Source organism: Ambystoma mexicanum, chromosome 10 (genome assembly GCF_040938575.1).
Source record: "Ambystoma mexicanum isolate Mex_15411 chromosome 10, UKY_AmexF1_1, whole genome shotgun sequence".
Lineage (NCBI taxonomy): Eukaryota > Metazoa > Chordata > Amphibia > Caudata > Ambystomatidae > Ambystoma > Ambystoma mexicanum.
The window spans coordinates 702420833-702447430 of NC_090932.1; the positions used below are offsets into that span (position 1 = coordinate 702420833).

The following is a 26598-nucleotide window of genomic DNA, read 5'->3' on the forward strand; positions in this document are numbered from 1 at the left end:
TAAAAGAGAACTGCTGGAATCCAAATTGAAAAATGAGAACAAACAGCAATAGGTCCTTGATGCGATGATTGAGCACTCTAAATTAGAGTGAGTAAATAATTGAAATCAATCACATAAATCAGAGATTGGCCATTGCTCCTAAAATCAAAAGGATCGGCAAGATGCTCGCTCAGCCCATAAATTAGATAAAGCAGTGAATGGCCCGAACAAGCTTATGCTAGAGCGTATCCTGAAAGCAAAGGACAGCTTAATCATGAATCAGTCCAACCTGATGCGGTTACTACACTCCGTACCACAGCTCTGGGTAGTAGAACCATAAGGATATTAAAATAGTCAATTTTTCTAATTAAAAACAGATTACATATGCTTGCATCTCGCAACCAAAGCAGTTATGAACTTGTTAAAGATGGCCACTGAAGAACTTAGGATCTATTCTTCGATCTTAAACCACATCATGGTGGAGAAATAGACCACTCCAAAAGAGCGTACACAAAAAAAGGAACAAACCCTCCCATTAAATGAACTAATCCTAAACCAGTCAGATTTTTGCCATCTATAATATGAGGCCAAAATGCACTACGGATCATAAAAGGCAAAACTAATGCCAATGAAGTGCCTGAAGGCACCAACCTAGCCTCTATGGAGAACAAGATAGATGACAAATTCATGGGATTGGCTACCTTCGACTCTTGCGACTTGTGTCAAAAAATAGACTGCTCGTCAGCCTGAGCAAAAGAACTTCCAGATCGCCTCTTGGAACTCCAGAGGCTTCAAACACTTGTTCGAGAAAATAAACCAAGATTTGACATCAGATATAGGTCTACAGGAATGCTGGCTACAAACGACTCCCATCAAAGATGGCTTCACTTGCTTTTTAAAATAAAACATACAAGGGTTTCCTAGGGAGATCATCAGCTGGTTTATTAACCATCATGAAAAACAGCCTGCGTGGAAAAGTAGTTCAAATTATGTCCCCATCTCCACTCGTTCAAATAGTGGTAATGCAGGAAGACCAATAAATGTCAAATACAAAACTGACACAGGCATTTATCAATTTATATTGCAGCAAAGCCACAGATGGCGAGTTCTTGGAAACATTGAAACAGATGATCTAAGAGCGGAATTCGGAAGCCTGTGCATCTTTGTCTGTGGTGACCTGAATAGACAGTTGCAAGGACAAAAATCTGGAAGGAAAACCTCGGACCAATCAACAAAAAGAAACCTGCACTAAAAAATGGCTGAACGAAACAAAAATAAGAGACCTTCATATAGTAAATAGAAATTTAAAGGGCAACCTGGCAGGTGGTGCTACTACGAGATGGGCATATTACACTAGTGCAACTTTAACCTACTTTTCTGTTGATTCTGCTAAGTTTCAAAAAATAATATCCTGGAGGATCCTGGCTTCAACCAATAGCGATCATAGCCAGTGAATTCTAACTTGTGGGCAAACGACTTGCCAAAATAAGCGATCAAAAAACAAAAATGAAAACTGGCCACACAAAGTGAGTGTACATAACGGCCTAGAGATTATGCCTTTCGACCAAGTCTCTCCCACAGCTAAAAGTGGTGATTAAAAAAAACTGACCAGACAACGCCTTTAGGTGTCGATTATGAATCATGTTTAAGCTTAGAGAACCTGATGTAAAGAGATCGAAAAGCAAAACAAGATTACATCAATTCATCCAGGAATTAGCAGAAAAGAAAAAACTACAATCTAAAGATCTACGAGCACTAAACAGAGGCGGCAAAAACAAAAGAAGGTAAAGCAAAGAAACTGAAGGCAAAGTATCGCAACTAGGCCAAGTCTCAGAGCTCAGTTTTACCAGCAGAATTTTGAACAAATGATAATGGCAACAAAAAACAAAAGGGCCAATTTTTTCTGGTCCATAATAAACAATATAAGTTCAAAGGGACTTCAACAGACCAACCCTATTCAGGAATCTCAATGGTTACAACATTTTGGAGAAATCTAAGAGCAAAACAACATCAATATGAACTACGCAACCATATCGCCAAACAAGGAACCTTGGCCCATAGATTTTACCAAGAATGAAATTCTTGGCTTAATTAACAAGGCAAGCGCTTCCTCGAGCTCTGGGACCCGATGGTTGACTAACTCGATCCTAAAACAAAACCCAGAACTATGGTCCGACCTGTGCAATGACCTTTTCAACAGAATCAATCTTACTAGGCAAATACCAGATTCCTGGAGAATAGCGGTTAATTTTCAAAAGGGCAACACAGTAAAACCTGAAAACTATCGTCCGATATCCTTATTGGATGTTCTCGGAAAATTATATGCTGGTATTTTGCTGAAAAGATTAAAGAAATGGTTAACAGTGATTGGAAACCTTGATCATAGACAGAGTAGACTGCGCTCTAAACCTCTTGTTACTCAACATATTGAAAAAGAAAATATTAAATGAGAATCAAAAGCTATATCTTGCACACATTGATATGGCCACTGCGTTCAATAGAGTTGAGCGAAGAATTCTGTGGAAAAGAATTGGGCAAAAGAGCTGCCCTCAAGTACTTTGGCAGACATTATAGCCTTACACACTGATACCAGGCTACAAGTCAGACTAGATCAAAAGGGGACCCTTAGTCAGCTCATAATCACCACGACAGGCCTTAAACAAGGGTGCCCCCTGGTGTCAGTTCTGTATAATTTTTACATTCTAGACATTAAAGAGCCAATCAGAGCATGCTTGCCTTGTATAAGTAGGAATATCATGGGGCATCTGCTATATGCAGAAGACTTCAGTTTGCTAGGCATGACCACGATAGGCTTACAACCCAAGCTCGATGCCCTACAGCATTATGTAGAAGAAAATAAACAAATTAATGCTGGAAAGTCAGAAATTCTAATAATCAATAAAACTAAAATAAAAAACCCTTCAAATGGTGCCTGCAAAATATCCCAATTAAGGTAAACAGTACAAAATACTTGGGAGCTACAATTAGTGCACATTGGGGAGAGAAACCATAGATTGCCAACTTGGAACTTAAAATGGACCAATTAACAGCCCAGGCCCCAACATTGAAAAATAAACACTGTCAATAATATACGCCGGAGATACTTTTCTGAGACACTCACTTCATGAACATGTTATCTGGAAAACACTGACCACTTATAGGAAAGTGGAACTAACAGATTGTCCACCGCAATATAAAATATCACGAAGACAGAAAACTAGGTACGTCCATTTTGACCTTTAAAGATGTGGAGAAACCAATGCAATTTTGGAAAACCTGTGTAGCAGTGTAGAAACACTCCACAATCATCCCAGGAGAGTAAAAACATTGCTCCTGGCAGGTGATTGGGCTCAAACAGAAGCTGCTCACTCAGGCTCCAACTCATACACACCATCAACAAAAATAGCACATTTTCCTAAAACCTTACCAAACTATCTAAGGAAGAGTGAATCCCAAACATAGGGATTTGATTCTATGCTTTAGATCAAACGTCCCAAGAACAAAAGAAATGGCCTAACAACTGATAACAAATGCCGGTTATGCAATCAAGAATAGCTACAACACTTAGTAATGTTCTGCAAAGAATTAAAAACAGAAAGAGAAAAAGCTGCTTCAAAACTACCACATGCGGCCAGCACTCTGATCTATGGTGGGAAGCCTTATATGCTGAACTCAATAAGCGAACAGTAAGAGGACTTGGTATTTTTGTGATAAAATAGGCTAACTGAACCAGAAGACAAACAGCTCTCAGAAACTGATAACAGCTAAGAAATTACAGTTTCTATCCAAACCATCTATATATATATGATGGACCAAGATTGGGAAGAAAAATCGAAATTAAGAGACTTCTACTATTGATGTAAGGAATTATGGTCGAATTAACTGGTTTGGCTAAGTGGGAGTTGAGGATGATAAAGCAAACAGTTTTGTATTAATTTATACTAAATGCATAAAAAAAATGAATATTCATTTGGACAGGTTGGTGTGGAATGGAAGCTTTGTGGATGCCACACACATTTTTGGAAATACAACCATATACGAGGCTAGTAGTAGATCCTCCCTAACTCTGATGTAGGCTCCAGATGGAGTATCTGGAGGAACCAATACAAAATGCGCAACAATGCACGCCTCAGTTAATTTAAGTTGAGGTCAAGTTTTTAGAGTGATAAGGACGATTTTGAAGAGCCAAGGTGCTGGGGAGAAAAACAAAAGTCCTGGCACAAAGATTGTATACCATAAACAAAAAAGATGAAAGTATCCCAGTTGAAGGTTACTCTCATCCCCTGCAAAAAGCTAAAGGCTAGAATCACCAAATATTTCAGAGAACTTTCTAATTATGCTTTAGAGAAATAATCTATATACACAATAATCTTAAATCTTCCTCAAAGTTGTTTATTCAATGAAGTACTTCCAACTAAATCCCGCTCAACACGTTGGGATATACAAACCCCTTCATCTGGAGCTTCATTCTCAGGTCTGTAAGTTCATGAAAGTAATGAAATATAGAAGTATTAGGACACACTATGTTAAACTGTATCCAAGTCTCTTATGATTCAAAAAGTTGGTTTACCTTGTTTTCTAGAGATGAGTCTTTTCTTATAAATAGGTACAATTCCCAAATTAAGGAAGAGGTAACATTCCTCAGACAATTGTGGCATAGTATTTAAATCATTTTGTAATTAAAGAACCAAGCTTAAATTATGAACTCCACTGAAGGACAGCAAGGGCAGTGTGAAAAGAATATGGCACAGGGATGGGCAGATGGATATACCACAGATGGAATGGAGATGGGAAGTTTCCATAGGGGCAGAGGAGTGGTTGATTTGGAGGGATGAGGCCTAGGTATGGGGGACAATGTGGAGGTCAGTTTGGAGGACTGTTTGGAATTCAGTGATGGTCTTGTGGAAGTATGGGACATTTAGCGAAGGATTGGATCACCCAATTTTGCAGGTAGGCATCTCATCACAAATGCACCCCCTCCTACCTATGTTGTATTCCCCTAGCTGCTGTGCAGCCACAGCAAGCATGGTTAGTTCAGTATCCAATGCCCGAGGATGCAAAGACCTACAAACAGCTAGCGATACCAGCACAGGCACCTATACATTATTGGGATAACAATCCTTTACCCCAAGGTAGAGCGACTCACTATAACTGAGCGAGTATTTTAGGAGGCAATCAATTACAGCTTCCAAGTACGAGTACATATCCTCAACTAGGACAGCCCACAGTGAATCGTAAGGAACTCATGGTGGCAACAAGTAAGACACAAGTGATCACTGTTCAAAGGTGATTATTTAACAAGGAATGTGGTATGCAGGTTGGAAAAACACCTAACCTAAATCAACCAGCAAATCAAAAATAAGGCAGCCCTAGTGATGGTGTGTCAAATAAAAGGGCCGATACTAAGAAACCTATTGCCAAACCTAAAAAAAAAAAAAAAATGTGTGGGATAGTTTAAGAAATGAAAGTGTTCTCAAATAGTACGTTGGCATGCGGTACCCTGGGTCTTCCTTCCCCATGTTTTGAACACACGGTAGAATGAGATCGTGGAGCCGAGCCCACTCTCAAGCTTTCCCTGCACAAGATAACAGTTCAGCTTTCAGGGCTGTTGACGGCCAAGTCTCGTTTCACTTGAAAGTGTCTTGCCTTTGAGGACCGGATGTCTTCAAAATAATAAAACAAATTTCCTTTAACAAATTAAAGTTAACTTCTTAGTCTCATCTAGGGTGAGGATTCTTCATCATTGGGAACCCCTCTTCCGGGGTCAGACCCCTCTCCAATCTTAGCCTCCCTCGGTTGGGTTCATTATGGCTTTTCTTGTATAGATTATTTCTCTCAAGCATAATTAGAAAGTTCTCTGAAATATTTGGTGACTCTAGCCTTTAGCTTTTTGCAGGTGACAGGAGTAACCTTAACCTCCCTCAGTTGGGTTTATTATGGCTTTTCCTTCTTCACGAATCTTGATGTCTTTTTAAACAGTTCAGCGGACATCCCTCGGCTGGGTTGACTTCTGTCAACACACTGTTCCTTGAGACTTTACCCCTTTGGGGATTAGCTTCCCTCGTTTTCGCCCACTGCGGGATTCACTTCCCTTTCTCTCACACAGAAAAGTCTTGATTGTACAGGGATTTTGCCTGACCCGCGGTATGACCACTTTGACCTATTTCGCTGGCTCTCCTATGCCTTCTTTGGTTGATCACCATCTGAGCGAACTACAGAAACAGTCTCTTGAGTTAGCACCCACATGGTGCCCATTTCCCTCTGCAGCTGGTCTTACCTTAACACTTTTACAGTTCTTTCATAGTTCATTGAACTTGGTTCAAACTTGCCACTTTGCGATTCTCAATTAACACAGCCCAGTATTTATCAGTTCTCCCCTCGACTCACTGGCTGTGATGAACCACTTGGCTTTTCTCTTCTTTGGAGTCAAGGCCAGTACCACTGTCGTGGGAGCTTCCCTCGCTCCAGCCTTTTGGCAAAGGATTGCCCCGTGTACTGTTGACATCTGTTGCAAGACACTGGTGCTATTGCTCGTGGTCTTAGGCTTTCATCCTTGAAGGGTACGCGGGTCTGGAACAAAAAAGGGCAAGGTCACTTCTCTCCTCAACACTCTCGATTTCTGCCGCCTTTCTCCTTCTCTTGAACTACTGTGCATGATTAGCCATCTCGTCATGCTGTCTGCCGTGATCGTACTGTACTCTCTGGCTCCACCTTTTACCCCTACGGGGAAGGGAAAAGGCTGTCCTGTGTGTGCGATTCCGATTAGTTGCCCGACCCTTGTATTGGGTCAAGTCAGGTAAAAGGCTCTGGTGTTAGTGCATTATCCTTTGTGTTGTGCGAAAGTGTTTGTGTTGGAAAAGGAGGGGGGAGGGGGACAGTGGTTTTGAATATCCTACATGAGGATGGGGGAAAGGTGTCAAAGGAAGGCGGATACCGTGTCTCACCCATCTGTGCCCCGCTCCCCGAGGACCCCCCCCCATCCAGGTAATCCTCACTGGTCCACCCCAGGAACTGGATCCAATAGCAATGGCCGTGTCTGTCATGAGCACTACTCCCGAGGAGCCAGGACTGGACCAGCGCCCCCGGAAGCAGACCCTTCTTCCACATCTCTGGACCCAGCAGACCCCTACACGGGCTCTTTGGACCGTGTCCTGGCGCCTTTGGCGCCAGGCTTATAAATTATTTCAGTCCCGGCGCCATAGGCGCCGGGCTCATATTGATAAACTGTGTAATAATGCTTGGGTGGACTTACCTGGAGGCAGACCATGCTGCATACTTACCCAGAACAATCCAGTCTGGCTGAAGTCCCCAGCCATCAGGGCTGGGAGGAACTATTTCCTCTATTCAGGAACTCTTTTCTTACCTGGGTGGGGCCGGTGGAAGAACACACACCTGAAGCACTTCTCTGCTATTTAAACCACGCCCGATGGAATACACGTGCTTTGCGTTATTCTGCATCAGCATCAGGATGCTCACCGAGTCGGCTCCTGCATCCTGGCTCCTAACACACCCGCCAGCACCCGGAACACCTGCAAACAGACAAGAAAAGAGAAGGCGAGCATTAGAAATTACTTACCGGAATCCGGCCTCAGCAATCCTACCTCCGACGATCCTGCAAAGGAAAGGTACAAGATTAGCAGCACTCTCAAACGCTCGCAGCCGCGCCGCCTTGCCTTACCCATCCGTGGCCTCGCCGAACTCCACCGCAGCCACGACGCCGGCAGCATCTCGGCACCTGAAAAACAGAAAAAGACAATCATTAGAAGTAAGCAGTCGCTTTTCTTTCACTTACCTTCCTCCACCGTGGCTACGCCGCCAGCTACATCCCAGCACCTGCATAAGAGGAATACATGGTGAGCACTAACTAAGCACAGAGAACAAATACTCACCAAGAGACTTACCAGCTTTAGGTTTCTGGGCCCCGGCTCCTGTGGAGAAAAGACACTCATACTTACGGCTACCGTAGGAGAAACGAAGGACACAGTGTCCGCAACTATTTCCCATCCAGTGACGTAACTGGATTCTACGCACCCCTGCACCTGAAGCAGGATGGAGAGCTCATCTTTACAATACCTAAGGTGAGAGCTCGCAGAAACCAAGTTGGGGGTCAATAAGAGTGAGAAACGGGAGATTGGTGGGAACACATATCCACCCCAGCTGGTAATCAATCCCTTTTCTTCCACCTGCAGAAAACTTACTCTACAAGCCAGGCAATCCAAATTCGGAGGCCCCGTCCAGAGCATCTTCCGGGCCCTGCGCCTCACGATAGAAGAAACGGTAGCAGTCCAGTTCAGGTGAGCGTTACAGAACGCAAAGCCTACCAATAATCTCCTACCCAGGCGCTATGGAAACTTCTGATACAGATCAACTGGCCCAGCTACTGGGGGAATTAAGGGCTGAAGTTCATGCTGCTCGCCAGGAGACGAACGCCCTCAGGAGAGAGTTAATAGTGTCAAAGGAACAAACTGACGACCTTGCCAGACAATTATTACAGAGCCAAGCGGGGCAAACGGGGGAATTTTACCCCAGTTACTTCAACCAATCCCGTTCAAATCAACCTACCTGGAAATGTGCCACTGGCACCACCTGAACATTTTGCTGGAGACCCTAAAAGATTTGCAGTGTTCATTAATCAATGCCGATTGCACTTTCTCTGCAGGCCCGCGGCCTTCCCGAATGCCCAGACCAAGGTAGCATTTGTACTTTCGTATCTTAGCGGCAGTGCCGCCGATTGGTCAATTCCATTGGTTACACAAGACGATCCAATCCTTCGGAATTTCCAAGCCTTCCAGACAAGTATGGAAAGACTTTTTGCAAGGCATTCCCAGGGGCAGGCCCTGGACAATGAACTCCTTTCCCTACGACAGGGCAACCAGGATCTCTTAGACTACATTGCATCCTTCAATAGGTTAGTTGTGGAAACTGGATGGCCCGAAGAGAAAAGAATCTCGCTATTTCACTGAGGTCTACGTGGCAAACTCAAAGACGTCCTGGCCCAGGTCGTAAATCCACCTCAGGACTGTTCGGATTATATTGATTTGGTGGTCCAATTAGATCACAGGCTTCAAAACAGGAAGGCGGATCGATCCAGGTTTGAAACCCGAATCTTCACTAAGACTCGGGGCAACTCCAAAAGTGTCGATGGCACCGAACCTATGCAGATTGGGGTTGTAAAGGGCCCCTTAACCCAGAAAGAGCATGACAGCAGACGGCAAATGCAACTGTGTCTCTATTGTGGGAACTCGGGAGATTTCCTTCGAGACTGCCCTGTAAAACCACCTAAGAAGACCGTAGGAGCTTCCGACAAGAATTCCGAAAAGTCTGAGCCGGGAAACAACCTTGCCCGACAAGCGTAGAGGTCCGCTTGCCGAGCTTAAAAACCAGTTCTTTGACCTCGCACTTCATTATGCCAATGGTCCTCGTAAATCCGAAGCAGCCAGAAAGATTGCATGCAATTAAGGCATACGTGGACAGTGGAGCTATAGGAAATTACGTGGACCGCGAGTTGGCTTCCAGGATGAACCTACCTCTTTGCCCAAAAGCTGTTAAAGATGTCATCACCACAGTGGATGGGATTCAGATCGCCTCCGGGCCGGTAACCCATACCACTACTGAAGTGACATTACTAGGCCAAGACGGGCATCGGGAGGTAATAGTGTTCGACGTGATCAAGGCTCCGCAATTTCAAATAATTCTGGGAATCCCTTGGTTGGAAAAACACAATCCTCAGATTGATTGGCGAGCAAAGACGATAACGTTCCCAGAGTGTGCGCAAACCTGCTATCTACGATCAGACATTGGCCTAGCGTCAGAAACGGCAGACAGTTTGCAATTACCGCTAGAGTATCGAGAGTTTCAAGATGTTTTCCAAAAGGAACAGGCTAACACCTTACCGCCCCACAGGTCATACGATTGCCAGATAGATCTACTACCCGGTGCAACTCCTCCTTGCAGCAGGATCTACGTCCTTACCGAGCCCGAGAACCTTCACCTGCAACAGTACCTGGACCAGTACTTGGCCAATGGTTTTATTCGTCCATCGAAGTCCCCTGCATCCTCAGCTCTGTTCTTCGTGCCAAAAAAAGAAGGTGACCTCAGAACCTGTATAGACTACCGCGCTCTGAATCAGATAACGGTAAAAAACAGATACCCTTTACCTCTGATCCCGGAACTCCTTGACCAGGTGAAGGATGCTTGCATATATACAAAACTAGACCTACGGGGGGCTTATCACTTGGTACGGATCAAGGAAGGCGATGAATGGAAGACGGCGTTTCGCACTAAATATGGGTTATTTGAGTACCAAGTGATGCCTTTCGGACTATGTAATGCACCGGCCGCCTTCCAATATTTTATGAATGATGTCCTCAGGGAGCTCATTGACGTCTGTGTTGTCGTCTACATAGATGACATTCTTGTTTACTCCTCTTCGGAAGCAGATCACCGAAATCATGTTAGAACAGTACTTGAAAAACTCGCCAACACAAGCTATTTGCCAAACTTGAAAAATGTGCTTTCCATGCCACTGAAGTCGAATTTCTGAGTTTTATCCTGACACCCAAAGGCGTCCACATGGACTCGCGAAAGGTGGACGCTATTCTCAAATGGCCATCACCTACTTCTGTAAAAGGCGTTCAGAGCATGTTAGGCTTTGCCAATTTTTATCGCAGATTCATTCCGGAGTTTTCACGAGTGGTACAACCCATCACGGCTCTCTTAAGAAAGAATAAACGTTTTGAGTGGTCTGAAGAAGCTGAACAAGCCTTCCAAGAGCTAAAAGCCAAGTTTACTTCTGCGCCAATACTGAAGCACCCAGGCCCAGATCTCCCTTATATCGTCGAAACCGATGCATCCAGCTTAGCAATGGGAGTGGTTCTCTCACAAAGAGACCCAGAGACTAACCAATTACATCCCGTGGCGTTCTGGTCTCGAAAATTCTCTGCGCCTGAGGTTAACTATGCCATCACAGACAAGGAACTGTTAGCTATTAAATCCGCCTTTAAGGCCTGGCGTCATTATCTCCTTGGGGCCAGACACACCATCACGGTGATCACCGATCATCGGAATTTACAGTATCTGAAAACCGCCAAGGCTCAATCCTCTCGACAGCTCCGCTGGGCCCTGCTCTTTGCCGAATTTGACTTTGTGATCACTTAAAGCCCCGGCAGCAAAAATGGCAAAGCAGATGCTCTTTCCCGGATTGGAATGGGAGACACCATTGTCAACCCAGAGCCTGTACCAATAATTCCTGAACAACGGATCTTGGGCCTGATTTCTTCACAATCCATCGAGGACATTGAGGCAAAAGTTAAATCATTTCTGAACCCAACAGACTTGCAGAACTGGCTACAAAAAGGAATGGATTTCACTTTAAACAATGACTTGCCTTATTTCCGAGGACGATTATTCCTACCACACGCCGATTTGCAAAGGCAAGTAATCTCCTGCTATCACGATTCATTGATAGAGGGCCACCCTGGCATTGCCAAAACAGAAGAGAAAGTGAGAAGACAATTCTGGTGGCCTTCGTGGAGAAAAGACATAAAAGAATTCGTGATGTCCTGTGGTGTGTGCGCTCAAAACAAGGGTCAAAAGAAAAGACCGGCTGGTCTTCTCCAACCATTAGACATTCCACCGTCTCCCTGGCACACCCTTTCTATGGATTTTATCACAGACTTACCCTCCTGCTCCGGGTACAACACTATTCTCGTTATTGTGGATTTGTTTTCCAAGATGGCCCACTTCATTCCGTTAAAAGGCTTACCCTCAGCTTCGGTACTAGCCAGAGAATTCCTTGAAAACATTGTCTGGTTACACGGATTCCCATCGGGACTAATCTCAGATAGAGGAAGCCGGTTTATTTCCCATTTTTGGCGTAGTTGCTGTCAATTGGCTCAAATCGATGTAAGACTCTCAACCAGCCATCACCCCCAGACCGATGGTCAAACTGAAAGAACTAACCAGACTCTCGAACAATATTTACGATGCATGCTACAACAGTCAGAGCAACTGGAAGGACATCCTTTGGATAGCAGAGTATGCATACAATAATTGTGTTCACTCTGGAACCGGGCAAAGCCCCTTCTACACTTTGTATGGAATTCATCCTCGAACTTCCAACCTCGATCCACCTCAAGATCTTGGAACACCCGCTGTGGATCATTTACACACTGCTATTACCAAAGCCTTCAAAGAAGCTGCTGCACATTTACAACAAGCTAAAGAAAGGTACAAGAGAGGAGCAGATCAACATCGAAGCGAGGCCCCTCAATACCAGATTGGGGACCAGGTCTGGTTGTTACCAAACACTTATCACTCAAAGGACCTCGCACTTTAATCCCAAATATCTGGGGCCATATCCAGTTACGGCCATAATAAACCCAGTGGCCGTTAAACTAGGATTGCCAGCTCATATGCGAATACATCCTGTTTTTCACGTATCGCTTTTGAAACCCATGCAATCTGGAACCAGACTAACCAAACCTCCAGAACCAATTCAAGTGAATGGGGAACCTGAATTCGAGATTAAAAACATTTTGGACTCTAAGATCATCAGATCAAAGCTGTTCTACCTGATTGACTGGAAGGGTTACGGGCCTCAAGAGAGGTCATGGGAACCCTATGACCAAGTCCATGCTCCTCGTCTAATCAAGAAATTTCACCGAACCTTTCCGGATAAACCAAAACCCCCGGGGAAGACAATTTTGGGGGGGGCCTTGAGGGGGGGGGGGGGGGGGGGTGCTGTCATGAGCACTACTCCCGAGGAGCCAGGACTGGCCCAGCGCCCCCGGAAGCAGACCCTTCTTCCACATCTCCGGACCCAGCAGACCCCTACAGGGGCCCTTTGGACCGTGTCCTGGTGCCTTTGGCGCCAGGCTCATAAAGTACTTCAGTCCCGGCGCCATAGGCGCCGGGCTCATATTGATAAACTGTGTAATAATGCTTGGGTGGACTTACCTGAGGCAGACCATGCTGCATACTTACCCAGACCAATCCAGTCTGGCTGAAGTCCCCAGCCATCAGGGCTGGGAGGAACTATTTCCTCTATTCAGGAACTCTTTTCTTACCTGGGTGAGGCCGGTGGAAGAACACACACCTGAAGCACTATTTAAACCACGCTCGATGGAATACACGTTCTTCGCGTTATTCTGCATCAGCAGCAGGATGCTCACCGAGTCGGCTCCTGCATCCTGGCTCCTGACACGCCCGCCAGCACCCGGAACACCTGCAAACAGACAAGAAAAGAGAAGGCGAGCATTAGAAATTACTTACCGGAATCCGGCCTCAGCAATCCTACCTCCGACGATCCTGCAAAGGAAAGGTACAAGATTAGCAGCGCTCTCAAACGCTCGCAGCCGCGCCGCCTTGCCTTACCCATCCGTGGCCTCGCCGAACTCCACCGCGGCCACGACGCCGGCAGCATCTCGGCACCTGAAAAACAGAAAAAGACAGTCATTAGAGGTGCCCGCTTTAAAGCGGCCACATTTCTTCCACTTACTTACGTGCCTCATCACGCGCGACAGCGGCTGTCGCCGGCAGCATCTCGGAACCTGTAAGCTGAAAAAGACAATCAGAAGTAAGCAGTCGCTTTTCTTTCACTTACCTTCCTCCACCGCGGCTACGACGCCAGCTACATCCCAGCACCTGCATAAGAGGAATACATGGTGAGCACTAACTAAGCACGGAGAACAAATACTCACAAAGAGACTTACCAGCTTTAGGTTTCTGGGCCCCGGCTCCTGTGGAGAAAAGACACTCATACTTACGGCTACCGTAGGAGAAACGAAGGACACAGTGTCCGCAACTATTTCCCATCCAGTGACGTAACTGGATTCTACGCACCCCTGCACCTGAAGCAGGATGGAGAGCTCATCTTTACAATACCTAAGGTGAGAGCTCGCAGAAACCAAGTTGGGGGTCAAGAAGAGTGAGAAACGGGAGATTGGTGGGAACACATATCCACCCCAGCTGGTAATCAATCCCTTTTCTTCCACCTGCAGAAAACTTACTCTACAAGCCAGGCAATCCAAATTCGGAGGCCCCGTCCAGAGCATCTTCCGGGCCCTGCGCCTCACGATAGAAGAAACGGTAGCAGTCTAGTTCGGGTCAGCGTCTCTGTGGGAATCAGGTGAGCGTTACAGTGTCCTGGCCACCTGGATGACAGACCCCCGGGGACTAGCTAGAGAGACACCTTCAGGTTTCTCACAGAATTCAGACATGTCCAGTCTGGTCCATCACCTGCGATCTAGAATAGGAACCCCCCACCCCCTGGTAGGTGCGGCGGTAGGAGACCGTACATTTACTTTTATGGTTGCCAAATTGGCAACCAAATCTTGCCTCAAGGAAGGCAAGTTTCAGAAAGAATGATGATGCACAAAGATTCTCTGGGGCTATCCTGTTGGTTCCATATACTGAAGATCTCCCTATTATGGTAGGTAAACATTATTTATCAGCTCCTTTGCTGGATTGTGTAGATATCCCAGTGGGTCTTTTGGGAAGGGGTCTTCAGAGTAAGTTGAACATGACCATCTTGTTCTCAGAGGAAGGGCATTATGCTCAATAGGACAATAGCGCTTATGCAAGCATGTTATAGGGACAGTGCAGTGTGAGGGGGGGGGCTGTACATCCACACCAGTTGCTGTATGGGGTAACAATAGGGCTAAGATGGATGCCTGATATTACAGAAATGGATGAATGTGCCTGCTGAGTGATTTCAACCAGATAATCCACAACCGTTTACTATGGTTCAGATTTGTTTTACGAGGCATTCTGGAAAAAGCTGAATTATTTTGCTGATTAAACTCTTGCCAGGTATAGACCGTATTCTGAAGGGTTGAGGTGCAGGGGAGAAAAACCACAATCCTGGCACAAAAGCTGTATATCAAACACAAAGTGTGAAAGTATCCCACATTGAAGGATAGTCCTGTTCCCAGGACACTTCTTGTACTCATTTTACCTTGGTGACTTCACACATCTGTGAATACCTACACTTGCAACAGAATGGTCTATAGATTATTTCTCTCAAGCATTTTTAAAAATGTATCTGAAATGTTAGGCAATTCTAGCCTGTGACCGTGTGCAGGGGATGGGAGTATCCTTCAACTTAGGATACTTTCACCCTTTTTCATATGTGGAGGATCCCTCAGGATATACAGTCCAACTGCTCGTATGTATTCACAAGCAAATGGTCACAGAGTTAGACTAATAAGAGTAAACCAATCAGAAGACAGACCATGAGCATGCAGGCCATGAAGCACCAACCAGGGCAGCCTGGTTTCTCTAGAAATCAGGCCTGCTTTACTAGGAAAATAGATTGTGATTACAGCTTTCCCTGTGGACAAGGGTAAATTCCCAAGCGGACTGACCATTGTTATTCTGATGTTTCGGAGAGCGATAGCCTTGCATCCCAGACCGTGCTAACATCCCCCAAATAAAAAGACAGATGGTTTGACAGAATGGTGAGCAGAACCACAGGTGGGAGGGCCAAAAAAAAGACAAGGGGGCAAGGGAAAGTAAAAGGGGGATAGGGAGGGCAGATGAGTGCAGACTGCTGAAAGAATATGTGAAGAGAAACCAACAGGGTGAGAATGCAAAGAAAAAAAAGCCTTTCAAGAGAAAGGACTGGCTATGTCAGAAAGTAGTATGGAGGTGGAAAGAGTGCAGGAAAGGGAGGGAAAAACTACAGTGGAGGAACATGGGGCAATGAAGGATGAAGAAAGATGGTAGTGGTAAAAAGAGACATAGGAGTGAATAAAAAAAGCGAGAATACGCAAAAAAGAGCAAGCCAAGAATGATAACTGCGGTTAGGACAATCCAAAATGATTGAGCAAAACAGAAAGGAGAACCATGTGGGAGAAGGGTTGAAATCAATAGTGCAGAGTGTTGACTGAAAAATTGGAGAAAACAAATCGTAGGTGACAAGTAGTAAATACTTGGAAGAATAAGACCAGGAGGATCGGAATGAAGTGGAGGAATGGGGAAAGGAAGGAAGGAAATGCTTCAGACTCTTCACCCAGAGTCTAATCACACATTAGTGGAGAAATGTTGGTTGACAGCTGAAGGCCTGGAATATTAAAAAGCTGAGCTACAAAAACAGAAATGCTTGCTAATCCTTGGGTCCACCTCCAAAGAAAGTGTTATTACTGACCCCGCCCCCCCCCCCCCCCAAGATGGCCCAAGCCAAGAAAGTCTCTGCAAAATTCCAAGAAAGAAGTTTGGTGTGAGGCAATCAAGACCACAATTACTTAGCGACTGCTTTCCATCCGGAAAGTGTATAAATTCACGGACATGAGGGAAGGCCTGAGAACCAGCAGATAGTTTATTTTCCTACTTATTGTATCCCCACCCTGTATGCACATTTAAAGCTAATCAACCAGGCTCTCTGTAATATTCAATAAAGAAACAGAGCCAAGACATTGGGTTGGAGTTGTGTATTCATCTATCAAGTGGGACTGTGTCTACATTTTCGCGCTCACTACAATAAGAAGCATTGGCTGTGTAGCCCTAGGGGTCTACAGTTTGTCCCAAATGAGTGCCATACAAAGCACAACAAGAAATGACAAATTAGAGAGTATACATTCAACGACATTCATTGTTGCCATTTAAGATTTTTCTAGTCCCATTTGCCAAAATAACCTCTCCCCACAAATTGCATGAGGTGGGAATCAACAGAAAATACAGCTTACCTTAACATTTGTAATATTGTTCAGAGCATTCCTCTTGTTTCCAATAGATTCCTCCTTAACCCGCTCGCTTGTAATATTTTTCTGTTTTTTACAAGATTCTTTTTCAGCTTTAATGACCATAGCGTTCTCCACATCGATAAAAGCCTGTTGAAAAAGAGTCGAGTGAACTAGTGCAAGAAAATCCCACATTTTTCGGTAACGTATTGTGGCTTAATGAAACCGTTTGTTAATTCCAGGCATTGAAAATTAGTAACTACTACTTCAGAGTAAATATTACTTGCAATACCCATTAATCAGTTTACTGAAAAATGTGCTCTTGATAGAAGTCCTGAAGATCATAAATATGTAGAAAAATTGGTTTTAAAAAAGCACGTTTACAATACATCAGCAATTCGTAGAATACAATAACACAAAACAGATGTCCAAATACCAAGCTTTTGACTAATTAGCATAATTTAGTGCATAACGGGTGTCATTATTGAGCCACTGTGTGATCTCTGGAGAGAAACACTGAAAATGCATGGAATTCGCTAAACACTGAAATCAAAATTGAGTGAAAGGAGGACATTCTTAGCCACACCATCTTGGTTGAAATAAAAAAGCATAGTACAAGTGTGGTGATCACACAGGGTTTGTCAGGTCTATTTGTGGGTACTTTAAGTGGGCAGCTATCCAGAGGTGTGTTCTGAACAATCAGACCATTTAAGGCAGCACTACAAATAATCTAGACAGTAAGAAGCTTTTAGGATCAGGTCGAAACAAAGCGGATTAAATTAGTTGAAAAGAAACGAAAATACATTGTGGCGGCATGTCCCCCTCGTTAAAATTGTTTTTGCTTTACAGATTATGGATAAATACACAATTATATCCACAGGCCATAAACTGACAGCTATTCAGTGTATTTTTATGTCTGGGAATGATCATTAAAATCTTTACTTTATAAAACATTCAGAGTATTCAAACTATCCAAGCGTGCAAACTTAGCATACACAATGTTGCAGTTTTTAAAATAAAAATTGCATGCATCAGCATTAAAGTTACATAGTAAATGGTCAACCTGATTTGTCAAAGTTAAACCATTCGAGCAAAACATCCAAACACAATGGGAATTAGAAATAGAACTCGAAATTGTCAGTTGAACTATTGACCAGATAAAAATCCCCCACGGTATCAGGCCCGTTTGATCAACCCATCCAGTCAGGCAGCATAACATTTGGCAGATTGATAGATTTATGTCTCCTTTTCCAACGCTTTACGTCCAGCTGGTGTCCATTTCTTACCGCATGTGTAACCACCAATGCATCCACTGCAGTGGCTTAAGTTTGACATCATAGTCACAGGTTCGACTGACCCTTGGACTGAGGAGGAAGTTATGAAATGAACACAGTCCGAGCTGCTCTTAACAAAAGGTAATGTGCTAGGTGTATATGCACTAGTTTAGCTTTTAATAATTAATAGTACATTGGAGGAAATGTATTGTCCCATTCAGCCTTAATGAGCAATTTCCACATCTTGTAGTCATAACGAAATTATTGCCAACATGCGTTTTTCAGAAAATCTGATCGGTCACATCACACAGTTGAAAAAGGCACATTTAACATTTGTGAAAAGCATCCAACGTTGCCAATATGAGATGTATGCAGTGCTCATTTATACAGTCTGAAATCTAGACTGCTCATCAACATGTAAAAATTAATAGTGGAAGACTTATCAAAATCAAGACTTGCGATCAGAGATCGCAACGTTTTTTCTTCTATACACATTGTACCTGCTGCTCGGAGAGAAGACACCATTTTAACTTGCATATAACCCTTTAATCCCTATAAGAGTTAATCCCCCATCCTGACACAAGTAACATTTTTGAAACCACGTTTGTCTCATGTATTCTGTTGGTCAAACAAAGCTGGTTACTTGTATACTCTTGACAAGGCCATACAGCAGCTTCAATTCACAGAAACAAAAAGGGGGGCGAGGAATAAGGACCAAGCAGGAACTGTGGAATAGCCATCTGGCAAAGGTGTAGAAGCCATGGCTTTATTATTTTTTTTATTAACTGCTACAATGATGCAAGCAATTTCATTTCAGGAAGGGAACTCTGCTGACCATGCCAAAAGATCTGCAGCAGGTGCTCTCTCCAGTGGTGCAGAGCAAGGTCGGGGGGGGGGGAGGACGGTCACTGGTGCTCTCTTGACAGCTGCAGTGGCAGCCAAGTCCCTGCAGCACAGGGGCCGCCTTCAAGATCTGCATCCCTGTTTCAACACCTACATAAATATGATGGTGTCCTGGAGGCAAGTTAATCTGTAAATATAAGTCATACCAGAGTTATGGTATGGTGGCCAGAATCCCAGAGTAATCCATGCCACAGCAATTGGATATTACATGTGTCAGCAATGTGAGCACAGCTCAGCTGTAAAAGGATGTGCATTCCTCACAGACAAGGCTGTTCTTTTTACTGGACTGTAGCCCTGGGGATTGCCTCTGTTCCTTTGGGAGGACAGTTAACCCTCTCCCCAGAGAGACAACCACTCCAGAGGAAGCGGTTCTGGGAACTGGAGTCAAAGGGCACACTCATTCACAAAAGGCATGCCATGAAACCAGGTCCCTACATATCTAAAGGCCTTTGGTTCAATGGAGAAAGGAAAGGGGCAGGGTTAGTGTAGGCCGAGGGAGCTCATTACAGCTGGAGAAAGGTTTAACCATCATGTTGCTCTCTGCCTCCACCTTTCCTTTGCATTCCCTCCACTTCCTGTAGCACAAGACACTTTGGGTGCGATGTCAGAAGACAAAAATTACTTGTTTCCAGGACAGGTATTGGACCCCTAAAGCAGGCTAGCTTTAGTCCATTCACCTGGGGACATTTGCCTTCAAAAGAAGGGGTCTCGCCCCTCCTTTTAGTAATCTCTGGACTTAACTTTCAAGAAGACTTTGTTGAACACTTTTGGGAGAGCAGTCCTTTCCAAATTCCTCCAGTTACGAGTTAAAGACAGGTGTTCAAAGGCAGAGGTAAGCTTTGTCCCACAGTCATCGTCGGAGACCATTGGTGGTAAACCTGCTGCCAGAACAAGCCCTGCAACCCCAGCCACTCTGCTGTAGAGGACTTCAACATGTTGAAGGACTCCTGGAAGTGTGTGCCAGCCTCATGTGTTTGGGAGCCAGAGGAAATTACTCCTTGTCCCAGAGACCCTGCAGTAGGACTTCCATCTCCTAAGAGCCTAGACAGCCAGGATTCTTGCAATTTTGCCTTTGAACTGCTGTGAGCCTTGACCACCCATCCACCATAGGCTGTCCGGCATCGACCCGAACCTAGTGACATCACATTGTTCCAGTCAAAACATCTGCTTGCCAAAGGACCAAACTGGAAGAAGGCTGCAGTTTGAAGAGGGCTCGAGCAGTGCGGATCATGGCCTTCTCCAGTTCCAGTTCAAGGTTTGGCACAGATGGGCTGATGACGGAATGCGCAATAGTGTTAGTTCGATGCAAGGTCTGAAAGGATGCAGTTAACCAGTTTCAGGTAAATCCGTGACTAGTTCATAGATGAAGTTTGAAGTTCGAACTGTGGTTTGGGCAATAAGCCCAGTGGTACTTCACTGTTCGAGCCATGGTAACTGTGCTACAGCTGGCATGTGTCAAAGGGAGCGTTGGAGTATCCGGTTGGCTCGAATAATAACTCCCAGCGTTTTGATGACAAAATTGCAAGAATGCTGGATAGCTTGGCTCTCAGGAGCTTAAAGCCCAGACCTAAAGCTCCCAAGAGTCAAGACTGCCAGCCTTCTTGCAATTCTGCTGTTCAACCACTGTGTGGTGTGATTCAAGCATGTTCGACCCAGTTCGAACCAACAGGATACACCAGTCTTAAGGAGAAAACAAGTCCTTTTTCACAGGCTCCCAAACATGGGGGAGGTTGGCCCACCCTTGCAGGGGCCCTTCAGCACAGCGAGGTCCTTGGCGGCAGCATGGCTGGCAGAGGAAGATCTTGATCCAGCAGCAGGTTGACCCCAATGGTCCCAGGGGATCTTTAGGGGACAGCGTGCCTTGGAACACCTGCCTTCAGCTCACAACTCTAGGAATTTGGAAAGGACTTCTCTCTGAACAGGGTCCAATGAAAACTTCTTGAAGGTTTAAATTCCATAAAGGATTCAAATATGTGCTGAGAGACCCCCTTCATTCAAAAGCAAAGGTCTACAGGCGTTTGCACAAAAGCAAGCCTGATGCTACATTAGGTTCTTTGAGGGGACTAGGAGTATTTTAGAATGCAATGAGTTCATCTGGGCAGCCTGTGTCTGTCAAAGAAGTAGGAGGTAAACCAATTCAAGACACTGCTAGAGAATCCCATCTTGTCGTTGAGGAGGATTCAGTGGTCGACTGGCAAATACAGCTGAGAGGACAAGGAGGATGAAGCAGCGGGGCGCCGTTATCCTGAATTGAGGGCATCAATCACCACCGGGATGGTGGACATCCAGATTCTAAAACTTAAGTCAGAACCCAGACCGATAGGGGTTAATGATGTGCAGTTCTGGCAAGAAGTTGTGCAGCTGCTACTTTTTCCAACAATTTGGCAATAAAAGAGGAGGGCTGTAATGGGACAGTAGTTAGCCAGGTCGTCTGAGCCTACGGAGGATTTTTTCAAAAGAGGTTATATGATAATTTGAGGAAGTCTGGGAATTACCCTTCTATGAGGGAGGCATTAATGATGCAGAGTAGCGCATTCCTCGCCAGTCCCTTAATGATTGAGGGCGGGATGAGGCTATCGGAGTAGTACATTTCAGAGAGGAAATTATTTTTAGGCAGCATGGGGAAGAGAGGAGAGAATTCAGTCCATAGGGGCAGTGTGTGTGTTGGAGTAAAGGGGGCGGGGGGGGGGGGGGGGGTTTATGCTGTGGAAGGCGATTCGATGATCTGTCAAACTTTGGCTAATGTTTCATAAAAATATTTATGGATTCCTTTTTTTTGCTGAGTTGCCTGCACCTTGGAGTCGGGAGAGGGTTTGGTTCAATGCTTTATTACTTCAAAGAGCTTTCCTTCAGTCAAATTCTGCTGCAATAGTGGTGCAGTAGTAAGCATCTTTGGCCTCAGTAATCTGAACCCTATGGTTGGTGCGAAGATATTGGTGAATTCTCCAGGGCTACTGTTTTTACACCACTGTTTCACTAACCCCACTCCCTTCACTTCTCACTTAAATCAAAAAGGAGTCTTTGGTATGCAGCACCCTGGCATGAGGCTACCCCCTTTGTGAAGGACTGTGCCCTTTGATTGCTGTTCCCAGGACATCCTTCTGTGGAGTGGTTGCCTCTCTGGGGAGGGTATTACCTGCTTTCACAAAGTAAAAAGGCAACCCCCAGGGCTACAGTCCTGCTGGCAGCAGCAAGGGCAGCCTGGCCTTTGTACATAACCCTTTCACAGCTGTACTGTGTTCACAGGGTGAACATTATGATATCATATTGATGTAGCTTGGTGACCTATTAGAGATGCCGGCCACCATACCCTAAACTCTGGTATGGCTTCTATTTACAGTTTAACATGCCAACAGGATAGCATTCTCAAAGGTTGTCGTTTTTTAGAACAGAGATGCACACCATAAACAGAGCCCCTCCACTGTAGTGGCTTGGCTGTCACTCTAGCTGTCCAGACAGCACCCGTGATCACTGAACCTGCTCTGTCCTACTGGAGAGAAGGTGCTGCAGAACAAGGTACTGATCCAGCAGGGCACAGGTGTACACTTAGCTTTTGGCATAGAGTTTATGAATGGGCGGATCAGATTAACCGTTATGAGGGGGAATTACCAGCATCCTTTCTACACACTTGCTAGATGGCAATTCCTCACAACAGGACTGAAGCAGTCATGTCAAATATTTCACTGTTGCGTTAACAATATTTGTTTTAGTGCATGCAACTCCTACAATGTGGATATATAGGATATAAGTATGGGCTTCCATTTTAGTAAAAACACTCAGCAAAGTACATTGAACACCTACATACTGAAACATTGGAATACATTTCCAGTATGGGGTCCCAGATAAAGGTTTTTCCAGACAGGAAAAATATAAAGAAAAATACAACACCAAACACCACTCAATTCCTGTGAATGGATATAAAATAATAATCTGAACTACTCAGCTCGGTCCGAGGGGCGGTCACTGTAGTGGCAGGGGCCTAGGTTGCTGAAGCACCTAATGGCTGGGCAAAGCGATAGTGAAAATCCATTTACTCTATACTCCGTGTCACACTGTACACTGAATGTTTGGCAAAACCCATGAAAATAAACACATTTTGACCTACAGATATCCCTTCCCAAGAGAATGCCTCCCTCCAGGTGTGTAAACTTTGGAAAACTTGCAAGATACTTTGCATCATGAGATGCAACTTTTTCAATTTCATCTCAGAATGAGACTCCCATAGTAACACTTAAAGCTCGTGAAGGTGGCTGGAAAAGCATTCCACGCATCAGATGTAACTGTCCCTCTCAAACCCACCTCCCATCCCAACAACCCCTCTTCTGTACTAGAACGATTGCGGAAACCAGCAAACTTTGGGTCATCATGGGTACTTCGTGCTGCATTTTGGCCCAAGTACCCTGTAATACATTTCATGCAGAGTGCAGATAAATGGCTCCCACAGTGAACCCATGCGTAGCATGAATCAATTCAAGCAGAAGCCAATGTAGGTCATTTGCATGGTGGAACATTTGCTGCTGTGACAATGGTTCTTGTAGGGTTTAAAACCTAAGCAATAGATTGCTTGCACCATTACTGCCAGTCAAGCCTAATCACAGTATTTGCTTTGCCAAGACCCAAAAGGCACAGATCTCTAAATGAGACCAACACATTCCACAACAACAAACATACTATGCAACGCAAAAAATGAGCCTTCATGGCTAGATTGAGGCCTGATAGGTTTTTCCATTTCATGGCGGGCCCAAGTGAAAGGAGAATGTGACCCCAAAAGACCAAAATATCCTGAATGCCTCTAGAAAACAAGAAAAAAGAAAAACGTTCCCAATTTGGGAACTGTCGTCCCCTGCACACTATCCTTTGTCTGGAAAACCAGACAAACAACTTGTATCGATTTAGATTATTAATCATTCAAAGTAGTCAATAGTATAATGCACAACATTTTTTTTTAAAATGCTTTCAGTCAGAGATTTATCACAAGAAAAATCTTCATTTTATTCATGGTGATGATACCAAGAGGGCCCAACGCGTTTGAGTGATTTGCACTCTTCATCAGGGGCATATAAATTTCTGGGAAACAAATATATACAATATTCCGTTAGGATCGGTAATGTAGGAAAATACAAAATAATTCCAATTCAAAATAATATCCAGAGGATCTAAACTCCATAGTTGGATAGTGCTAACTACTATTTGACACTGTTCACTTAGTCAATTATATATTTTTTGGAATCCTAAAAGCAACGTAAAAAAAAAAGAAATCAAACAGAATATCAAAATCAGACAATTCACATGGACTCAAGAGATTGCTTTTATCTATAGTCAACTCAATGTTCCCATTCCTATGCATTGATAATTGATACCCAACAGTACAGGAAACTTTCATTGAAAAGAAATAGTATGCAGAGTATCTAACCTTGTGATCCTATGTTTTCTCAGTGGATAGTTCTAGTGGCTAACAGTCACTTCATGTTGGAATTTCCAATTCACTGCGACTGGTATGAGTCTTGTTAAGAGAGAATGACACTTCAACATCAGAGTAGGGAAATGACTAGGGAGACCAACGATGTCCTGTGTACCCAAAAAAAAGTTATAGGAAACTTACAGCGATGTGTGAGGTGGAGCCAAAAAGATAATTAGTATCCAGGAAAGATGCCCATGTTCCTCATGTGTGGTATTCCAATATTGTAAGGGTCCAATATTGTGAAGGATCTAGTAGAGAAAAAATATAGAGGGAAGACCTATTGTACCAGAGTCAAGGTAGTGCTCATGGTGTGCCCAATCCTGAACGGTATCAGAGAGGGCATGCTCGACATGCATCATAAAAGAAAGTAGGGGCAATGTCCAAGTTAAAAAGGTGAAGCTAAAATGACACCAGAACTTACTTTGTTATGGTCAACGTGCTGCACTGTATCCTGAGTGGATGCCAGACGCCATTTTGTAAAAAGCTGCATTTATTTTTACCTGGTGTGGTTGGGGATGTCATCCCGCGCATACGAGGGTGACGTCACATGTTAGTATGGACTACAAAGTCAGCGGGTTAAAAAGATTGAATGTTGTAAAAGGCCAGATACCTAAACCAGCTAGTTTAAGTAATCAACCATGTCAGATGCCCAAATAAATATCACTTAATATTGATATTTAGTGCTGCTGCCCGATAACGCGCATGCGCACGTGCAGTTATATGGTAAAGCTTGTTTCAAAGTAAACATAGAATGGATGTGCGAGGTAAATCAACGGATAGAGAGACCAAGTGATATTGGGGATGTTACTTATATCAGATAAGAATAGAGTACAAAAATGTTGATCAAAAGGAAAACATCAGCAATGTCTGATTTTATAGAAAGGGAGGCTCACTTAAAAATGATGTTGTTCACGCATTAACGTGAATGTGCGCATTACGTCATAAAGAGCAGCTTGATTCAAAAAGACGTGAATTGAACGCCAGAGGTATGAAAAGATATAACCCAAAAGAAATGACACTAGTATAGTGTATTGGATAACGTGCCTGTTCAGTGAGATCTAAGGATTGTGTAGACGATCACAGACTCGTGCCACAATGTGGCTTGATGTTCATGCTAATCATTAAGGTGTAGTCAACAAAAAAGTAAGGGGAATCTAGTATTAGTATTTCGTAGCCACAACCAAGACATGGTGTGCAGTATCATGTTCAGCCTTCTACCCATTTCTGGGACATGTAGCGTAGTGATTAGTGTGGAGACCATTGATCACACATTTCCATCATTGCAGTAATTAGACCGTAGCATTATGTGTACAGACAATCGAATGTGCAACGGATGCAGAACAGTGTATAACATTGAATTCGGTCATTTATCTGTCCCACATGGGGTTCCCAATCTCATATCAATGCTATGGTATTGATTTTTGTCACAAAAGAAGTCCTTCGTATTGCTTTAGTTACGACCTCTTCCGGGAAACCTCTATCCAGAAATCTGGATCTCAGTCTCAAATTCTTTTTGCAAATTTTCTACATTGGAGGGGATGCGTTTCACTCATAGAAGATGGCTATATGGCAGGTTCTCTTTGAAATGTCTTGGATGAAAGCTGTTGAAATGAAAACAACCATTCACATCAGTAGGTTTTCTAAAGATGGATGTGGTAAGTTCAGTGTTATTCCATTCTACACATACATCTAGGAAATTGACTTTAGGTTTGCCTATTTCAATGGTAAATTTAATACGTGTGTGCCATTGGTTGATGTACTGTCAGAATTCCATCAGTAGTTCTTCTGTGCAATTCCAGACGCCAAAAATGTCTACATCTCTCACCCAGCAATGTATATTGTTTTTCCATTGAGGATGTTCAAGGGCAAAAGTGTTAACAAAATGTAACATGAAAATGTTGGCATACAATGGGGCAACCGCTGACCCCATGGAGGTCCCCGAGATTTGAAGCTTGGAATGATCCTTGAACCTGAAGTAGTTAAGATTATATTTATTAATTCAATGGCCAAGGTCTTTTGAATCAAAAGGTCATCGTTTCTTAGTAGGAACCATTCTAGTGCAGCTATACCATCATTGTGTGGAATTGACAAGCTATTCTTCACTGCCCATGGTAATTTGCTGTACTGGGGTTCACGTTCCCCTCTCTTCTACTGTAAACGATTACATTTTACATTTACATAGGAGATTAGCACATGTGTTCTTCGCAATTACTTCTATTGCCATTGCAAGGCTTTTTACACCATACATTACAGCACTGTTGGTTGCCCCTGCATCCCATGCTTCCAGATGCAGAGCAAACTA

The 26598-nt window shown here is 44.1% G+C and overlaps 1 protein-coding gene across 1 annotated transcript in view; it reads right to left on the bottom strand.

The window, feature by feature from the left end:
* Positions 1-26598, bottom strand: part of LOC138493213 (G2/mitotic-specific cyclin-B3-like) — a 491616-nt gene that overhangs the window by 365572 nt on the left and 99446 nt on the right. Inside the window, exon 2 of the mRNA XM_069620365.1 lies at positions 16665-16808. Within this exon, the coding sequence (XP_069476466.1) occupies positions 16665-16808 (144 nt within the window). The remainder of the gene's footprint in view (positions 1-16664; positions 16809-26598) is intronic.